The 15577-nt window shown below is 50.4% G+C and overlaps 1 protein-coding gene across 1 annotated transcript; it reads right to left on the bottom strand.

Annotated features, from left to right (window-relative positions):
* Window positions 1-758: 758 nt before the first annotated feature.
* On the bottom strand, window positions 759-11497 carry MRM1 (mitochondrial rRNA methyltransferase 1). Its single transcript, XM_054394515.1, has 7 exons — window positions 11412-11497; window positions 10818-11164; window positions 9949-10753; window positions 9423-9516; window positions 6165-6285; window positions 1646-1765; window positions 759-1320 (listed from the first exon to the last, which is right to left on the bottom strand). Exons 1-7 carry the CDS (start codon window positions 11495-11497, stop codon window positions 1277-1279), a joined length of 1617 nt encoding a protein of 538 aa, XP_054250490.1. The 3' UTR covers window positions 759-1276.
* Between the last annotated feature and the right edge of the window lie 4080 nt (window positions 11498-15577).

Below are 15577 nucleotides of genomic sequence, written 5' to 3'. Positions count from 1 at the left end.
ACCAAACAAACCAAACTGACTTATTCAGCCTGCAAAACGTTCCCGGCAATGCTCCAGTTCACTGCTGATCAGTGACGAACTAACCTTGAGAATCAGGCAATAGAGCTTCAGAGGAATTTGGAATTTGTCCTTTTCCACTGAAGAGGGTGAAGGGACACACCAGACACCCTCTCCCCAGAGTTCCCTGTCCTATCCCATCCTGGGCTCCTGAGGAGTCCCCAGCCCCACAGCACCCTCCCAAGGATGCATCTGAACCCCCCCCACATTCAGAGCAGTTTACAGAGTTCATTTACCTCAAATGAAAGTCCTAATTAGTCACTCTGAGTGATTTACTTGTTCATTTGGAAGGGGGGAAGGGTGAGCGAAACTGAATTGTTTGAAATTATCCCTAAAGGGCACTGTAAATTAAGTGTTAATGAGGAATCCTATGCACAGGGCCACAGTAGCTAAATAAAATAATTAAGGTACTAAGTGATAACATTCATTTGGTTCTCAGCAATCTAGCCAGCCTGGTTTTCAAGCAGGGTAATTGCAAATGAAAACTCCCTCACCCAACCCCTCCATGCCATCAGAGGGGACAGTGGTGATGGAGTAGCTCAGCATCCAGTAGGATCAGCCTGGAAGAAGAAAACAAGCTCCTGACTCCCCATCCACAGAAGTGCTCTGTTCCACTACTCCCATTCTGGATCGATGTGTGACACAAAAAGGAGAGACTGGAGCCTACAATCAATCTTTACAGAGGTTTTATTTCACTGGGAGCTGTTCTTCCTCACCACAGCTCATTTCTAACATCTCCTACCCACCCCTGAGCAGGGCTGCAGAGACCCAGATTACAACCAAATACAACACGGGGTGTTTTCAGCCAGTCCAGCAGCAAGATGGAACAGAGAAACCACCTCAGCATGAAGGCACTGCTACACAGCTGTCCCAAATCCTACCTGGCTCTCACTGGCACCCTCTTGGCTGCTAAGGGGGTGCTGGGCTTGAGGCACAGCTGCTCTCAGCAGCAGCAGCACCAGCTGAGAAGTTTCTCACAGCCCAAATCCTCTCTGCAGCACGAGCAGTGTATGAAGCCCCCTGCACAAGCACAAAGCTCGGAGCCATCACCAAGTGTTTATGCAAGAGCTGCAGGATCAAGACACAGCTCAGGTCAGTGGGACTCTCCCTGAAACTTGCAGTGGTGGTGAAGACGCTGCCAAGAGCATTTCCATAACCATAGACCAACAGAGGCAGCCACAAAATGCACAGCAACTTCCCCAGGCAAATAAAAACCATTTCAATCACGATGCTTCTGGCTGCAGATGGAGTGCAGGAGAATACCTACAGGGAAGTAAAGCCAAAAAACTAAATAAAGATCTTCTGTTAAAGCACAAGAAAGGCATCCTGCAGGCATGGATGGTTGGTTGTTAAACACAGACATGTGGATGGTGAGGCCTTTGTGCTCAGACACTGGAATGGGCTGCCCAGGGAGGTTGTGGATGCTCCCTCCCGGGAAGTGTTCAACGCCAGGTTGGATGAGGCCTTGAGCAACCTGGGCTGGTGGAGGTGTCCCTGCCCATGGCAGGGAGTTGGCACTGGATGATCTTTAAGTCCCTTCCAACCCAAGGCCCTTCTGCCATTATATGAATCTATGAACTGTCCTTACCTGTAGCCACAGAGACGTTCAGCGACTCGATGCCAGGGTGCAGCACTCTGCCAGGGGGTATGGCCAGCATCCGATGGCACAGGAGCTGGGTCTCCAGGGAAAGTCCATCCCCTTCATTTCCTGCAGAAGGCAGACGTGCTCAGGTCAGCTCACAGCTGCTCTCACATCCATTTTCCATTCCAGTTGCTACCACATCCATCTCTCCCAAGTTCTTGCTCCTGCTCTGTCATAACTACAAGCTCACCAGCAGCCTCACCAGCTCCTGTGCAGCAACAGCCAAGAACTGCCAGAGGTGAGATGGGCACCTTACCTGCCTTCCCTTCCTGGCCTACTCCAGCCTCCTCAGACCTGTTCTTCATTATCTGAAGTGTTTTGGAGGAGTATCAGTGTAACAAGCCTGCCTGCACAGTGCAAAGCACAGAGCCTTGCAGCCTGAGCACAGAAGTCTCCTCCACAAGCAGCCACCCTGCCAGCAGCTGGCAGCCCACAGATGCTGACTGCTGCCAGAGAGACAAGGCAGAGAAGAGACCACAGGTCTGATCTGGTCCAGGAAGCCCAAATCCCTATTGATAGTGACAGGTTCAGCCTTTCCAGCACACAGTACCACCATCTGGGGGCAGCTTGGGAATGCAGACAGTTTAACCAGAGGCTTCAATTGATTAGTTGTTAAACCATCCAACAGCACTGATATGTTTGGGCTGATACAGTGGTAAAATAGAGTTGAAATCTATCGCAGGTCATTAGTAGTTGTTTGACTCACACTGTCACAAAGGGAACTGTAAAGGGAAGCTTTAAACAATCCTGCATGCAGACAAGTGAAAATGTAGAAGACCACAGACCTCCTAGCCCACTCAGCTCCCCACAGAACTCTTCCATATTCATTACTTAGAGCTACACAGGCAGCTACACACTGCAAGAACAGCCAGAACACCTCCAAGATGTGCTCACCCTCAGATTAAACAGGCTCAGCAGGCTGGGAGCTAAATGTTCCCCTTCACAGCCATCCCCCAAGCCTGGCTGAACCCCAGACTCGTCCTGGGATGGCACTGCTGGGGCACATGGTGCCTACCAGGAATTTTGCACCTCTGCCTGTGTGGGCAGTGCTATCACCAAGGCTTTGCCCAGCTCACCTAACTGCAGACACTCACCTGAAGCTCCAGCGGAGAGTTTTTATACTAGATGATTCCCAGAGGTCCCTTCTAACCCCCACCATTCCTTGGTTCTCACCTCTGATCACACAGAGTAGGAAAACACTGCTGCTCCTGTTTCACAGACTGGAAGCTGGTCCCCAGGCTCCTGTTTTGCTAGCCTGATCTAACTGACAAGATGAATTTTGTGCGAGGAACAGAACGCTCTGGGTAAGGCACCCTGCAGCACCCTCTCATGTGAAGTAAGCCATACAGGCAAAAGCAGCCTTTCGCTGGGGTAACTGAACCTTCAGAAAACCCCAGCCCCATCCTAACCACCATCTTCTTCCTCCTTCCTTTAAGCCAGAAGTCAGGCAAGGCCTAAGCGAGTTATCCAAAGTCACAGGACGAGCCTAGGTGACCCAAGGAATGGAAGCCAGGCCTCCCACAGCCTGGTCTGCCTCTTCAACACCAGACTGTGACTCTCCAGGGATGCTTCGAGGGAAAAATATAAAAATACAGCTATTACCCTACTTTTTACTAATTCAACATAGAAAAGTTTCACAAATTCCAGCCTTATTTATCTCCTGAGCCTCTCAAACCACACTCTCATAGGACTCTCCAACTGGGACAGCAGCTATTGCCAGAGACAGGACAGCTCTTGGAGCAATCCTCTCCTCTCTCTCATAAGGGTCTTAAGATGCCTAATAAAGGCAGCAATTTTGCTTCCAGCTTTTACAAAGCTTTTTATGGCTCTTCTTGCTTAAAATAATTAGCAACCATAAATTCAGGGTAAAAAAGACTTGCACAGAGCTTGACACGAGGGAGGGGAGTATTGACTGGATCAGGTTAAACCTTAGTTTCTACTGGTGAACAGAACACTTCCCACTTCAGGTCTCTGACTCCAGTCTCTTAGCTTTGACCCTGACAGGTCACACTGACCCAGTCTGAGCTTGGCTGCAACAACAGCATAGCTTTCCTGCCCTGTTTCCAGCTAACAGCACTCTAAAGACTGCGTTTTCCAGCACAGGAAGTTCAAATCCAAGCAGGAAATTCGAATCCAGGCAGATGCAGTCGTGCTGGCAGCTTAGAGAAACATGCAAAAACGAGCACCTCAGTAAAACCACTGCTTCCAGGAGCAGCCTTAAAGCCCAAGCTCCAGCCCCCAAACCCATGGAGGTGTTTAAGACACAGATATGTGGGGCTGAGGGACATAGTTTAGCACCAGAGCTGGTGCTTTGTTTACATTTCACTACTTTCTGTTCAAGATCTGTGAAAAAGTTTTAAAGGCATAGCCTAAAACTACCACAGCTGGTAAAGTTAGAGAATGAGAAGGATAGAAGGGGGCAGATTGAGTCTGGAGATTAGGAAGAAATTCTTTAGAGTGAGGGTGGGGAGACACTGAAACAGGCTGCCCAGGGAGGCTGTGATTGCTCCCTGCCTAGAGGTGTTCACAGCCAGGCTGGATGAGGCCTTGAGCAACCTGGGCTGGTGGGAGGCATCCCTGCCCATGGCAGGGGGTTGGAACTGGATGATCTTTAAGGTCCCTTCCAACCCAAACCCTTCTATGAATCTATGAACGCTCAGACTCAATGATCTTAAAGATCTTTTCCAACCAAACCAATTCTGATTCTAAAGACTGAGTGCACAAGAAGAACAAATTACCCAGAAGCTCTTACTGCTCAGCCATCTAACTCCTCCCAGTCTCTGCCTGCTCACACAAAGCTCCCTGTCACCTTCAGCATAGACTCCAGTGCAGACTGTCCAAATCACTCTCTGCCAAGCCAGTGAGGAGGCCAGGAGGGTGAATCCAGTACAGATGCTAGGAGGGTGAAGTCAAAGCCTGCACATGTTTAACTCAGAAGACAATCTGTGCAGTGCTGGAAGCTCACTACCATGCTAAATGATCTCTGCTGTTCTCTGCAGCTGCAGGGGCACTACATATTCAGATCTAGGATGTTTCTTCAAACAACCTCAGCATCAGACAACTGTAATGTTCAATTTTCTTTTCACCCAAGAGTTAGTGCTCAGCAGAGAGCTGAAATCATTACTGCTGCAAGGCCCGGGAGCTCTCCTCATGCATCTACCAATCAGCCCCCACCCTCCCTTGACAAAAGGATATTTGGATTTTTTCCTGGAGAAATCTCTCATAACTCAAGGTAATGACACCACTGCCACTTTCAGCCCCTTCCTTTCTGCTGCTGGTGGGATGCATTTCTTTGTGGTCCATCAGCAGCACTGCCAGTCTCCCTACTCCCTTTAGAGCACAGCTCCACACATCTTGGGGGGATGCCAGATTTGCAGCCTTGTCTCATCAGTATTTCTAGGGGTTCAACAAACATTTTAATTAAAGGAATGTCTCTGAGCCAAGACAACCACAGCACAGGGAAGGATTACAGCCCCTCCATGGCTCCTCGCCAGCCTCACACTACTTCCAAGTGTAAAAGCTCCAACAGCTCTTGTGCCAAGCCACAGCATCATGGCCACACAAGGGTGTATAGAGCAGCAGTCCTGGGGGAACTGCTCTCTCCAGCTGTCACCAGGCTGTTACTTCTCTTCACCTTCTGTGAGGCTGCATAGCCCCTGCCTATAAGATTCTCTTCCTTTGCAGGGGAGACAGTTACCCCTGCTCCTCCTGCTGGGAGCCACAGCTCCAGCCTTCTCCCAGGCATACAACAGCAGCCACTGACTGGTCTCCACAGTGGTCCCTATGCCACAAAGCCCAACTTTGTGTTCAAATCCTCCTCAGCAACAGCTCATTTTGTTTCTTCCTCAAGTTGGACACAGAGATAAAAAGGAAACATGAGGGGGCACAAACATGGCACAGGCTCACCCCTGCAGCCTCAGCACAGCAAGAGCTAACATGTACCTCCTGTTCTTTCACTCATGTTTTGGTTCACCAAGACAGAAAACACAGCTTCAAGGCTCTAGAACAGGACCAAAAGCACTGCAGAACACATCACAAAATGCTGCGGCTGCAGTGACCCAGACCTGTCCTGCCACTGAAAACTACCACTTAGACCCTGTTCACCTACACAAACTGCTTTGTTCTTGCAGTTTGTACTGGAAGGCTTCTCAGCTCTCTTCTGGGTCTCTATTTCTTTTGCAGCCAAATCATTCTAGTACTTCATGCTTAGTTTTCCTTTTCCAGACCAAAGTGTGATGTGATGTAACAGATCTGCAACCAGCTTTGGGGTGGAACATTTGCTCAAGACCAAATTGGATGAGGCCTTCAGCAACCTGGGCTAGTGGAAGGTGTCCCTGCCCATGGCAAGGGGGTTAGACCTGGCTGGTCTGGAAGGTTCGTTCCAAGCCAAACCATTCTGTGAATCATGCTGACCATTCCTCACACACGTACTTCCACCACCCCAGAGCTGTTGACATTTAAGTACCTATGACTACAAGAATGGGTTGATTCCACCGAAATTCTGAGCAGCTGATGACAGGAACATTTTCCACCTCCTCAGGACTCTTGACTGTTCCCATGACTTCCCAGCCCTCTGCGCTTTTGGCCTAGAAAGGGAAAGGAAACAAATGTTTAAAAATTGTCTGCTTTTGAAGCTTGAAAAGAACAATCAGTCCCGTATGCAAACATGCTTTGATTTTCCCACTCCAGTGAAGCTGGATAGCTTTTCTGCCTTGAGTATTTCCCACCATAGTTGTGGAATCACTAAGGCTGGAAAAGCCCTCTAAGATCATCAAGCTTCTACCCAACACCACCATGACATCTTGACCACACTCTCAAGTGCCACATCTACTCATTTTTTTGAACACCTCCAGGAACAGGGACTTGTGCTGGTTTGGGGCCAGACAGATCCTCTCTTGCCCCGAAAGGGACAAAAGAATGAGACTCACACAAACGGATTGGAGAGTGATGGAAAGTTTAAATGGAAAAGCAATTGGTGAAGCTATAGAAAACTACAAACTACACAGCATAGTGGCAGAGAACATCCCAAAGTGTACAGAGCCCGTTACATAATTCCCAAAGCTTCCCAGTTCTTCCCTTCTTCCCAAGAGGCTTCCCAATCCTTCCTTCCTCCCACCTGAAGTTCTACCCAAAACCCCCAGGGCTCTTTCTTCCCCCTCCCACTGCTAGGCAAATCTCAGGCTGGCCAGGTCTGAGACTGCCCCCCCTCCATTCTCCTCCTGGCATAATGCCATACTCCCCCGGCATTACCCGATAAGAGAGGGCATCTCCCAAGGGAGCAGAGAGGGAAGAAAGAGGAAGAGAATGACTCTGCAGATGGCTTTATAGGGCGCAGGATTTATGGGTAGAAATACGCCGTTTCCTGTGTCCACCCCTATTGGATGGGCACCCAGGACACCAGAGGTGTATCTCATGCAGCAGTGGCAGGGGGCACCTAGCCTAAACTGCCACATCCCACCCCTTATTTCATACCCATAATTCCAGCACCCAAAACATATCATCAAATCAGAAACAACTTTCAGATGACATGTCTGGCAAAGTCCAAGTCTCCATCTGGGCGTCCTTCCAAAGAGTCTCTCCCTCGGGCTCAGGTAACAGTTCAGTCCAGCTCTTCTCCCTCATATTGTGGAACCTCCCAGCGATGCAGAGTTCATTCTTCTGCACGGTGAACTCTTCATGGATCCGATGGGCATCCTGGCCACCTGGAAACAACCTCATACCTTCTCAATCAAACATCTATCTCCATCCACTCAAGTGGCATGTTTCCACCCCTCGAGGCAATCGAGTCTGAGCAATCAGGCTCCTCAACTCGACTCCTTCCACCTCTTGCAGGCAACAGCACGCTGAGACTTTCCAAAGCTGCACGGACCTTTCCCAAGCCCAGTGCTGACCGCTTCCAGCCGCGGCCCGAGGCTAATACAGATGCACACCGCGCACAGGCACACCGCTCCCCCTGAGCGTACGCATGCCGAGGCATGGAGGCATCCGGCTACACAGCCCACCCCGGAGAGGGAGTGGCTGCACTGCAACCCACCGAGAAGAGAGGCGGAGCCAGGTGCTAGGCGCCATTTTTGGAACGCGTCCGAAAAAATCAGGGGAGAGATAACAGCGAGAGCCGCCGTCACCTCTGCAGCCGCGGTACAGATCAAAACCGCCGCCACCCCTCGGGCCACAAGAGCGGCTTTTCCAGCCAAAGCTATACTCACTCCCTGGGCCCTCGGAAGCAGCTTTTGAGCTGCAGCCACTGCCCGCCTTCTTGATTACGGGAGCCACCGCTCACCTCCCGCTGCGGCTAGCCCCCACCGCCGCGGGACAAGCCGACCCTGGCCTGCTTCCGACTGTCCCTCCCCCTTCCTTGGCTCCGCGCCGCTCTGCTCGCCGCTGGCGCCGCGGGGAACAGAAGGGAAAGGGACAGGCACCACATTCTTAAGCTTTCCCCAGTGCCTGTAGCTGTAGAGTCACCGCTGCCGCCTTAGAACAGCAGACGGGATTCTACGCCACGGCTACGCACCAGGGTGTCCCCTCGGAACCCATAAAACGCCCACACGGTCGCCCCAGCAAAAAACCTTGAGCCCAACCACCAAACCCAAGAACGCCCAGATATCCATTTTAACTTTTCCATCTCTGCACTTCTCCAATCCAATTTGCAGAGTTCCGCAGCAACCATCCTCTGCTACCAAAAAATCTGTGCTGGTTTGGGGCCAGACAGATCCTCTCTTGCCCCGAAAGGGACAAAAGAATGAGACTCACACAAACGGATTGGAGAGTGATGGAGTTTAAATGGAAAAGCAATTGGTGAAGCTACAGAAAACTACAAACTACACAGCATAGTGGCAGAGAACATCTCAAAGTGTACAGAGCCCGTTACATAATTCCCAAAGCTTCCCAGTTCTTCCCTTCTTCCCAAGAGGCTTCCCAATCCTTCCCTCCTCCCACCTGAAGGTCTACCCAAAACCCCCAGGGCTCTTTCTTCCCCCTCCCGCTGCTAGGCAAATCTCAGGCTGGCCAGGTCTGAGACTGCCCCCCCCTCCATTCTCCTCCTGGCATTAGGCCTAGTCAGGCCTAAGAGGCCTTGAGGATACTCCCCTGGCATTACCCGATAAGAGAGGGCATCTCCCAAGGGAGCAGAGAGGGAAGAAAGAGGAAGAGAATGACTCTGCAGATGGCTTTATAGGGCGCAGGACTTATGGGTAGAAATACGCCGTTTCCTGTGTCCACCCCTATTGGGTGGGCACCCAGGACACCAGAGGTGTATCTCATGCAGCAGTGGCAGGGGGCACCCAGCCTAAACTGCTACAGGACTCCACCACCAACCTGGGCAGCCTGTTCCAAAAAAAAAAAAGAAAAACAAAAACCTCCTGGTGTTTATTCCAGTTCAGCAAACAAACAGCCGCTGAATACTTTTTTTTCCATACACCAGTTTTTGCCAGGAAAGCAAACAAAAAAAGAGTTCTGTTAAACAAATTAGCATAAGGGTAATCCACAGAGCAATGCAGTGGAAGTTGTCAAGTGCGGGCTCAGCCACTAGAAGCCCACAGTAAGGTTTTCAAACACAAGTATGCAGAGATAGTCCAACAGCACAGACCACCGGCAGCAAACAGGAGCGCAGAGCAGAAGCACAGGACACCAAATACCCGAGTCCTTTACCCTCTCTCTGTTCAAACACGTGCAGTATTTAAGGTTTGCTGAAAGGAAAGGGGGGAAAAAAAATCGATCACTCTACCTTCAAAAAGCTCTGGAGATCATTTGTGCTGTAGACATCAAAGACTTCCACAGCTCCAGAGCTAGCTTTGCTCACTGTTGGAGTCAAGGGGCAGCTGCAAGGGAAAAAGAATGGAAAAGTTTCATAGGAGAGAAAAATAAGAATTTCAGGATAATTTTTGTTTCTGTTTTCCCTTCTCTTGCCTCTGCAACCCAATTCCAACCAGTCCGCTAAAGCTCTCCCTCACTATATGGATACATTTTCCTATGGAAAACAGGAGGGCTCAGAAATGAACCCAGGAAACAGGTTGCAGTAATTTTTTCAGTTGGACAACTGAAAACACAAAATGTGTTACAACAAGAAGTGCTCAGGGAGATTCCCTACCAGTGTGAACCACCGCAGAGTGCAACACAACAGCAGCCTGCTAAATCCTGCTCAACCCCAGTCCCAGAAAGCCCTCTAAAGCTGGTGAGCAATGCAGGCCAGAAACCTCTTTATGAGCTAGCAGGAAGAGAAAAGCTGAAGGAGCAGATAACCAAGGCTGTACCTGTTCCTCTGGCTTGTCACCACTCTGTCCACTCCCAAGAAGTATGCAGAGCGCAGCACTGCCCCCAGGTTCATGGGGTCCTGGAGGCGCTCTAACACCAGCCAAATCAGCTGTCGGTTTGGGCTCTCATCATCCCCCAAATCAGGCTGTTCAGCTTCCTCCAAACTCTTGAAACGGAGAGGAGTGGCTTCCAAACAAACTCCCTGGTGGACCTGACCACTGCAAAGAGCGTTCAGCTCTCTCCTTTTGACATGGTGTACAGGCACTCCCCGGGCCATGGCCTGAAGAACAAACTCACTCATGAGAAGCTGCCGAGAGCCGCTGCCTTGCTTGAGGAACAACCTGAACAGGTCCCTTCTTGACTGGGAGAGTGCCAGGGAGCACGGTGCAACTCCAAATAAGATCTCTGAGCCTTTAGTCCTTTCGATGAAGAGAGGCTTTTGCTCCAGCCTCCTTCTTGCCCTTGAGATGCCACCCTCCTGTGAGCTCAGCTCCCTGCTGGCTGGTGCTGCCTGCCTGGCCCCTCTCTCGTATGACTTGTGCCGCGCTGGTGGCCGGCTCTGCGGGGCCGGCTCCTCACGGGCCATACAAGAGTCAGCCACAACAGGGCGGATTGGTGCGGGAAGCCGACCTCCACCATCCCCACCTCGGGGTGGCCCTCCTTCATCCTCACCAGCGGCTGGCGATGCGAAGGGCCTGGGCCGCTGCCATCCCGTGGAGCGGTATCTAACCCCCCACCACCACCGTCCGCAGTTGGGTGCCAACCCCACGGCCCTCCACACGCCGGCCTGCAGCACTTGCCCCACTGGTGTCGCAAAGGCCTTTCCAGGCGGGAGAAAGCAGCGCACAGGCCCTGGCGGCCTGCCTACGCGAGGCGGTGAGGCCTCCGGCCGCGCTGACAGGTGGCGGCCCCGCAGCACCCCACAGGCACGGGGAACAAGCAGGTGGGTCTGGGCGAGAGGAACACAGCTCGGCCAGCGGCAGAGGTACAGACAAGTCATAGAAGGGCTGGACGGGGTCCTGGCACGGTAACAGGAGCAGCGCCAACGTGTAGCGCCCGCCACCGCCCCCCTGCCGCGTGCCACATGTCACTTCCGGCGGGACCACAGAGACGAGGCCCTGGCCACGCTTCTCGCGGCAGCGCCGCCTGGCGGTGGCATCGCCTGGCGGAGGGCCTCCAAGCTCCCGGCTCAGCCCCTGGTTCGGGCGCCGGGCCCTGCGGGGGAAGGGGAACGCAGCCTCTGTCCCCCGCCAGAGCACCTCAGGGACCCCCACAGGGTAGGGGAGGATGGAGTTAAAAATTTAGAGGCTTAAAAGGCATTTAATGAACTGGTCTGAAATCAGGATTAGAATGGAAGGCCCTTGAGACTAAAGGACGGAAAGACCTCACAGGTCAAAAGCCACAGTAATTAAAAGCAGTTCTGTCAAGCCTTGTAGATAATGCCTCGTTCTGGCTTCTTTACGATAAAGCAGAGACAATTTTGGACAAAGAACAAAACACTGAGGTGTCCACTCCATAACCTGTGAGGATTTTAATACTAAGACCCATCCTGTAGGACCACCTTAGGGTAATGAATTGATAGTGCCATGGATTAGGCCAGTGGCAGACCAGGCTGCTATGTCAACTCATAGAATCATGGACTTGTTTTGTTTGGAAAAGACCTTTCAGATCCTCCAGTCCAACCCTTACCCCAGCACTGCCAGGTCACCACTAAACCATGGCCCTCAGTATCACATCTCCATGGCTTTGAAATCCCTCCAGGGCTGGGGACTCCACCACTGCCCTGGGCAGCCTGGGCCAGGGCCTGACAAACCGTTTGGGGAAGACATTTCCCCTAGTATCCCACCTAATCCTCCCCTGGTGGAACTTTAGGCTGTTTCCTCGTGTCCTGTTGTGATCACATCACCAACCATATACAATTTGTAATTTATAGTGTACCTTAACTGCTGCTGTTAGACCTCACAGGGGCTATTTATATCCTGGCCCTTTATATCCTGGCACCCATTTCTACAGGGCTGAAATAAAGCAAATACCTCAGCTGTGTGGAGGGGTTTACACACCGTGGAAAGGACCCTTTTATTTAGGACTAGAGGGAGTGGGAGCAAGCTTTGTCCCTGTGCCCCTCAGGCAGGCTGGATCATCCCATTGGCAAGGGCACAAAGGGCAGGGCGGGTGCTATGCCTGGTCAGAGGGGAGCTCACCTTCTGGCCTCCCTTGATAGGGCCTCTAATTAACCAGAAAAGAGCTTTTAACTGCTTCATCAGAGCATCTCACACAGACTGGGGTGAGGGGCTGCACCCCATAGACCCCAGCCTGAACAACCAGTAACCACCCAGGTCCAGAAACAAATGCAGTGGTGCTTTGGAAAGTCCTGGCCCTGCTGGCCCAGATGTTTTAATATTAAACAAAATAAATGAGTGTTTGAACTGCAGTTACCTCAGGCAGTGGGGATTTCTCCCTGACCTTGTTCCCAAAGGCTGTGTGTGCTCAGGCAAGCTGCAAAACCCCACAGGCAATGGGAACTGTCCAAACAGCATCTAATCAACTGGAAATACACCTTCTGACATGGTGTCCTGTCCTATTTACCACCCAGGCTCAGTGACTGGAGCCTGCTTCTCTAAACATCAGGCAAGCCCCGAGTGCAGGCCTGTGCTTCCTCTGAACCTGTAACTTTACACCAGAACACTGCTCTTTTAATTGTGTGATATTTTATATATATATATACGAATTTAATACATGAGTAGACAAGGAGCAGGCAAACAGGAAACCAGGACACAAATCCAACAGCAGCCAGTTCAGCAATTCATTACCTGTGTGCAAACCTGAGCTCAGGAATGTGCCTCTGTGCTTGGACCAGCTGAAAGGAAACTGAGGAACAAAAATATCTTCTGCTGACAGCAACTATAATCTGTCTTCAAGGCAAGCATGAGAGGCTGAGCCAGTTCAGTACCCATGTCCAAGCAGCGACAGTAGCTTATCCCTTGCATGGGTTAGTCAAACCCAGCCATGCCCAGCAGCCTACCTGGGGATTTCAGTGAACCCCTGTGGAGTGAAGCTTCATTTGAATAAGGAGGGGCAAGTCCAATCTCCACAGGCTATCCATGAGACAACTGGATGCTATTCTACTCTAGAAAGCAATTACAGGCTTTCTTATGAAGAACCAAACCCACACACATCTGTCTGAAGTCCTTGCAAAAGAAAGGTTTAGCTGTGAACAGGAAAAAGGATGTTCTGGTTTGCCACAGCCTACAACACACAACAAAAGAACCACAGTGCGCCTCTCTTTTTACTCTTTATTTTACAGTTCACAATTAGGAACCTACTGATAAATTATACCGTTCAACCTCCTGTTTGGGGTTTGCAAATGCCTCGGGTGTGCTGCCAGCCTCAGCTCACCCCAGGAAGGTGGCTCAAAGGTGCCACCAGGTTAGAGGAGGTGAAGCAGCCAAACGACCCCAAACGAACCCCTCCACAGGTGGTGCTTCACACAGGAAGTTAACAGGAAGCAGGAATCATCCCATAAAAACACATTTGAAATGGAAAAATATAGAAGATCGCATTTCAAGGTTATTTTACAGACTTGCAAATGTTACAAATGTTCTTGGGAAAGTAAAAAAAAAAAAACCAAACCCACTACAGAAAAAAAAGCAAAAAAACAACAAATCCCAACAAAATTCCAGGGCTGCAGGTCAGCCAGGTTGTTTTTGCAGGGAGCAATGCCCAGAGTGACCCTTTTTTCAAGGCTCTACATCTTCAGCAATTCTCTCCAAAGTCTCCTTTTACAGAGCAGAAAGATAAGTTAAATTCCTCCACAACCACAAATTTCAGCATCTGCATAACATTGTACAGTTGCAGCCACCAATTCAGATGTTTCAGCAGGGCTACCCACATCCCTGCTTATCTTTTTTCCCACCTCTCAGAAGTTCCTAATTTCTCAACCTTTTTTTTTTACCTCCCAGTTCAACAACCTTGTCTTTAGAAAAGTGGCTCACACTGCACACAGCACATTTGTTGAATTTCCACAAGCTCCTGGAAAACAAACTCTATGGAAAACACCAGGAGATTTTGTATCAAGCCTAGCTGTTATGAAAATATACAGTAATGCCTGAACCTTCCTCAGGAAAATGCCTCAGACTGAGGATCATGATGGTATGGAGACTGAAGAGCTTTTCCAGCTGGTGCAGGCTCTCTGCTGCAGTGAGGATCACTGGCTGCATGCAGACCTGAATTAGTTGCTCCTTGCGGGACACAATCCAACCCAATGCCACAGGTGAAACCCAGCTCTGTGCAAAGAACCCACACAAAGCCACTACCTTTGTGAGGTGGAGGAGGGCAGTGCATTACGATGGTGCAGGACATCGCCACGGGGCATGAATTTCACTCATGGCAAACGAAAAGGCAAAATTCAGACAAGGTTATGTGTACTCGACCAGTGATGGATGAGGAATGGACAGAACACACCATGGGCATGCCTTTACAGGGAGGAGAAAAAGGGACAAACTGCCTTTGCTTTGCCCCTGTGAAGTTTTACCAGCTCTCTCCTTGTATCCTTCCACAGCTGCTCACCTTTGGCACAAGGAATTCTATGTATCACAAGATGTAACTAATAAGAATACTTCATATCAACACTCAGCACTTACAGAGCACTTCTCATACTCAAAGTGCTTTACCAAAGTTTGTGAGTCCTCACAACACCCCTGTGAGGTAGGTAAGTATTATTATCCCCATTTTACAGATGGGGAAACTGAGGCAGAGAGGTAAAGTGACTTGCCCAAGGCTATTTAGGGCATTGAAACTCATGACGTAGTGGCCCAATTCTGGTCTCCCTTACAGTGGTGTAACACAGATGGACTCCCAGAGAGCTGTACTGGTGTAAGCAAAACAATGCAACCCAAGTTCCTCTGGCTCCCAATCCTCTGCTCCAACCAGATGACCACACCTGCTCCACCTGAACCAATGTTCACCTTCCAAAACACTCAGAAAGTCCAGGGTGCAGCAGGAGTGAGTCTGCAGCCTTAAGGCAACATGTATGATACCAGCTGCGTAGCTCTGCAGCAAGCTGGGCTGCACACAGGTGTTTCTGCCATGCTGCCAAAGCCTTCAGACAACTGCAGTGGTCTCCAGCTCTGCATGTGCCCCTCTGCTGGGGGTTGGTTCTCTTCTCCTTCAAGTCAGAGCAAATCCAGAGCAAAGCAATGGGACTGCACCAGCACAGAACTAGCACCAGATCTGAACCAAGCCTTCCACTAAAAGCCTCTACTAACATCTTTTAATTTTGGACACCTTCAGCCTGGTTCACTTCCCTCACTCTCTCTCTCTCCAAGTTTATATCTGCATATACACAAACGTTTCAACACCTCTACCCATCAGCACCAGCACTTAAACAGCACCATCCCTCTTGTTAAGAGTGAGCCACGTTCCAGAGAAGTGTCAATGCATGCAAACATCACACAAAAACATCGAGAGTGCTGGGAGAGGAGGCCAAGGGTGGAGGTGATCACAAGACAGCACAGGTTTAGTTTTTATTAAAGATACCAAACAACTCACTCTGACTGTAACTATGCCACTTAGGTGATCGTTCTAACCCACAGCACTGCAGGTACTTTTCCTCCAACTATTTACCTACCT

The sequence above is a fragment of the Indicator indicator genome, chromosome 30, assembly GCF_027791375.1.
Source record: "Indicator indicator isolate 239-I01 chromosome 30, UM_Iind_1.1, whole genome shotgun sequence".
NCBI lineage: Eukaryota > Metazoa > Chordata > Aves > Piciformes > Indicatoridae > Indicator > Indicator indicator.
Note: the sequence above shows the minus strand (reverse complement) of the source record. Positions and strands in the feature narration are given on the sequence as shown.

Bases quoted from the DNA above. Each gene is read 5' to 3' on its own strand.
- MRM1 (XM_054394515.1), bottom strand. From the start codon at position 11,497: ATGGGTCTTAGTATTAAAATCCTCACAGGTTATGGAGTGGACACCTCA. The intron at 9,517-9,948 runs GTACAGCCTTGG...TTTCCCTTGCAG, and splicing joins GTGACAAGCCAGAGGAACAG to CTGCCCCTTGACTCCAACAG. The intron at 1,321-1,645 runs GTAAGGACAGTT...ACTTCCCTGTAG, and splicing joins GAACGTCTCTGTGGCTACAG to GTATTCTCCTGCACTCCATC.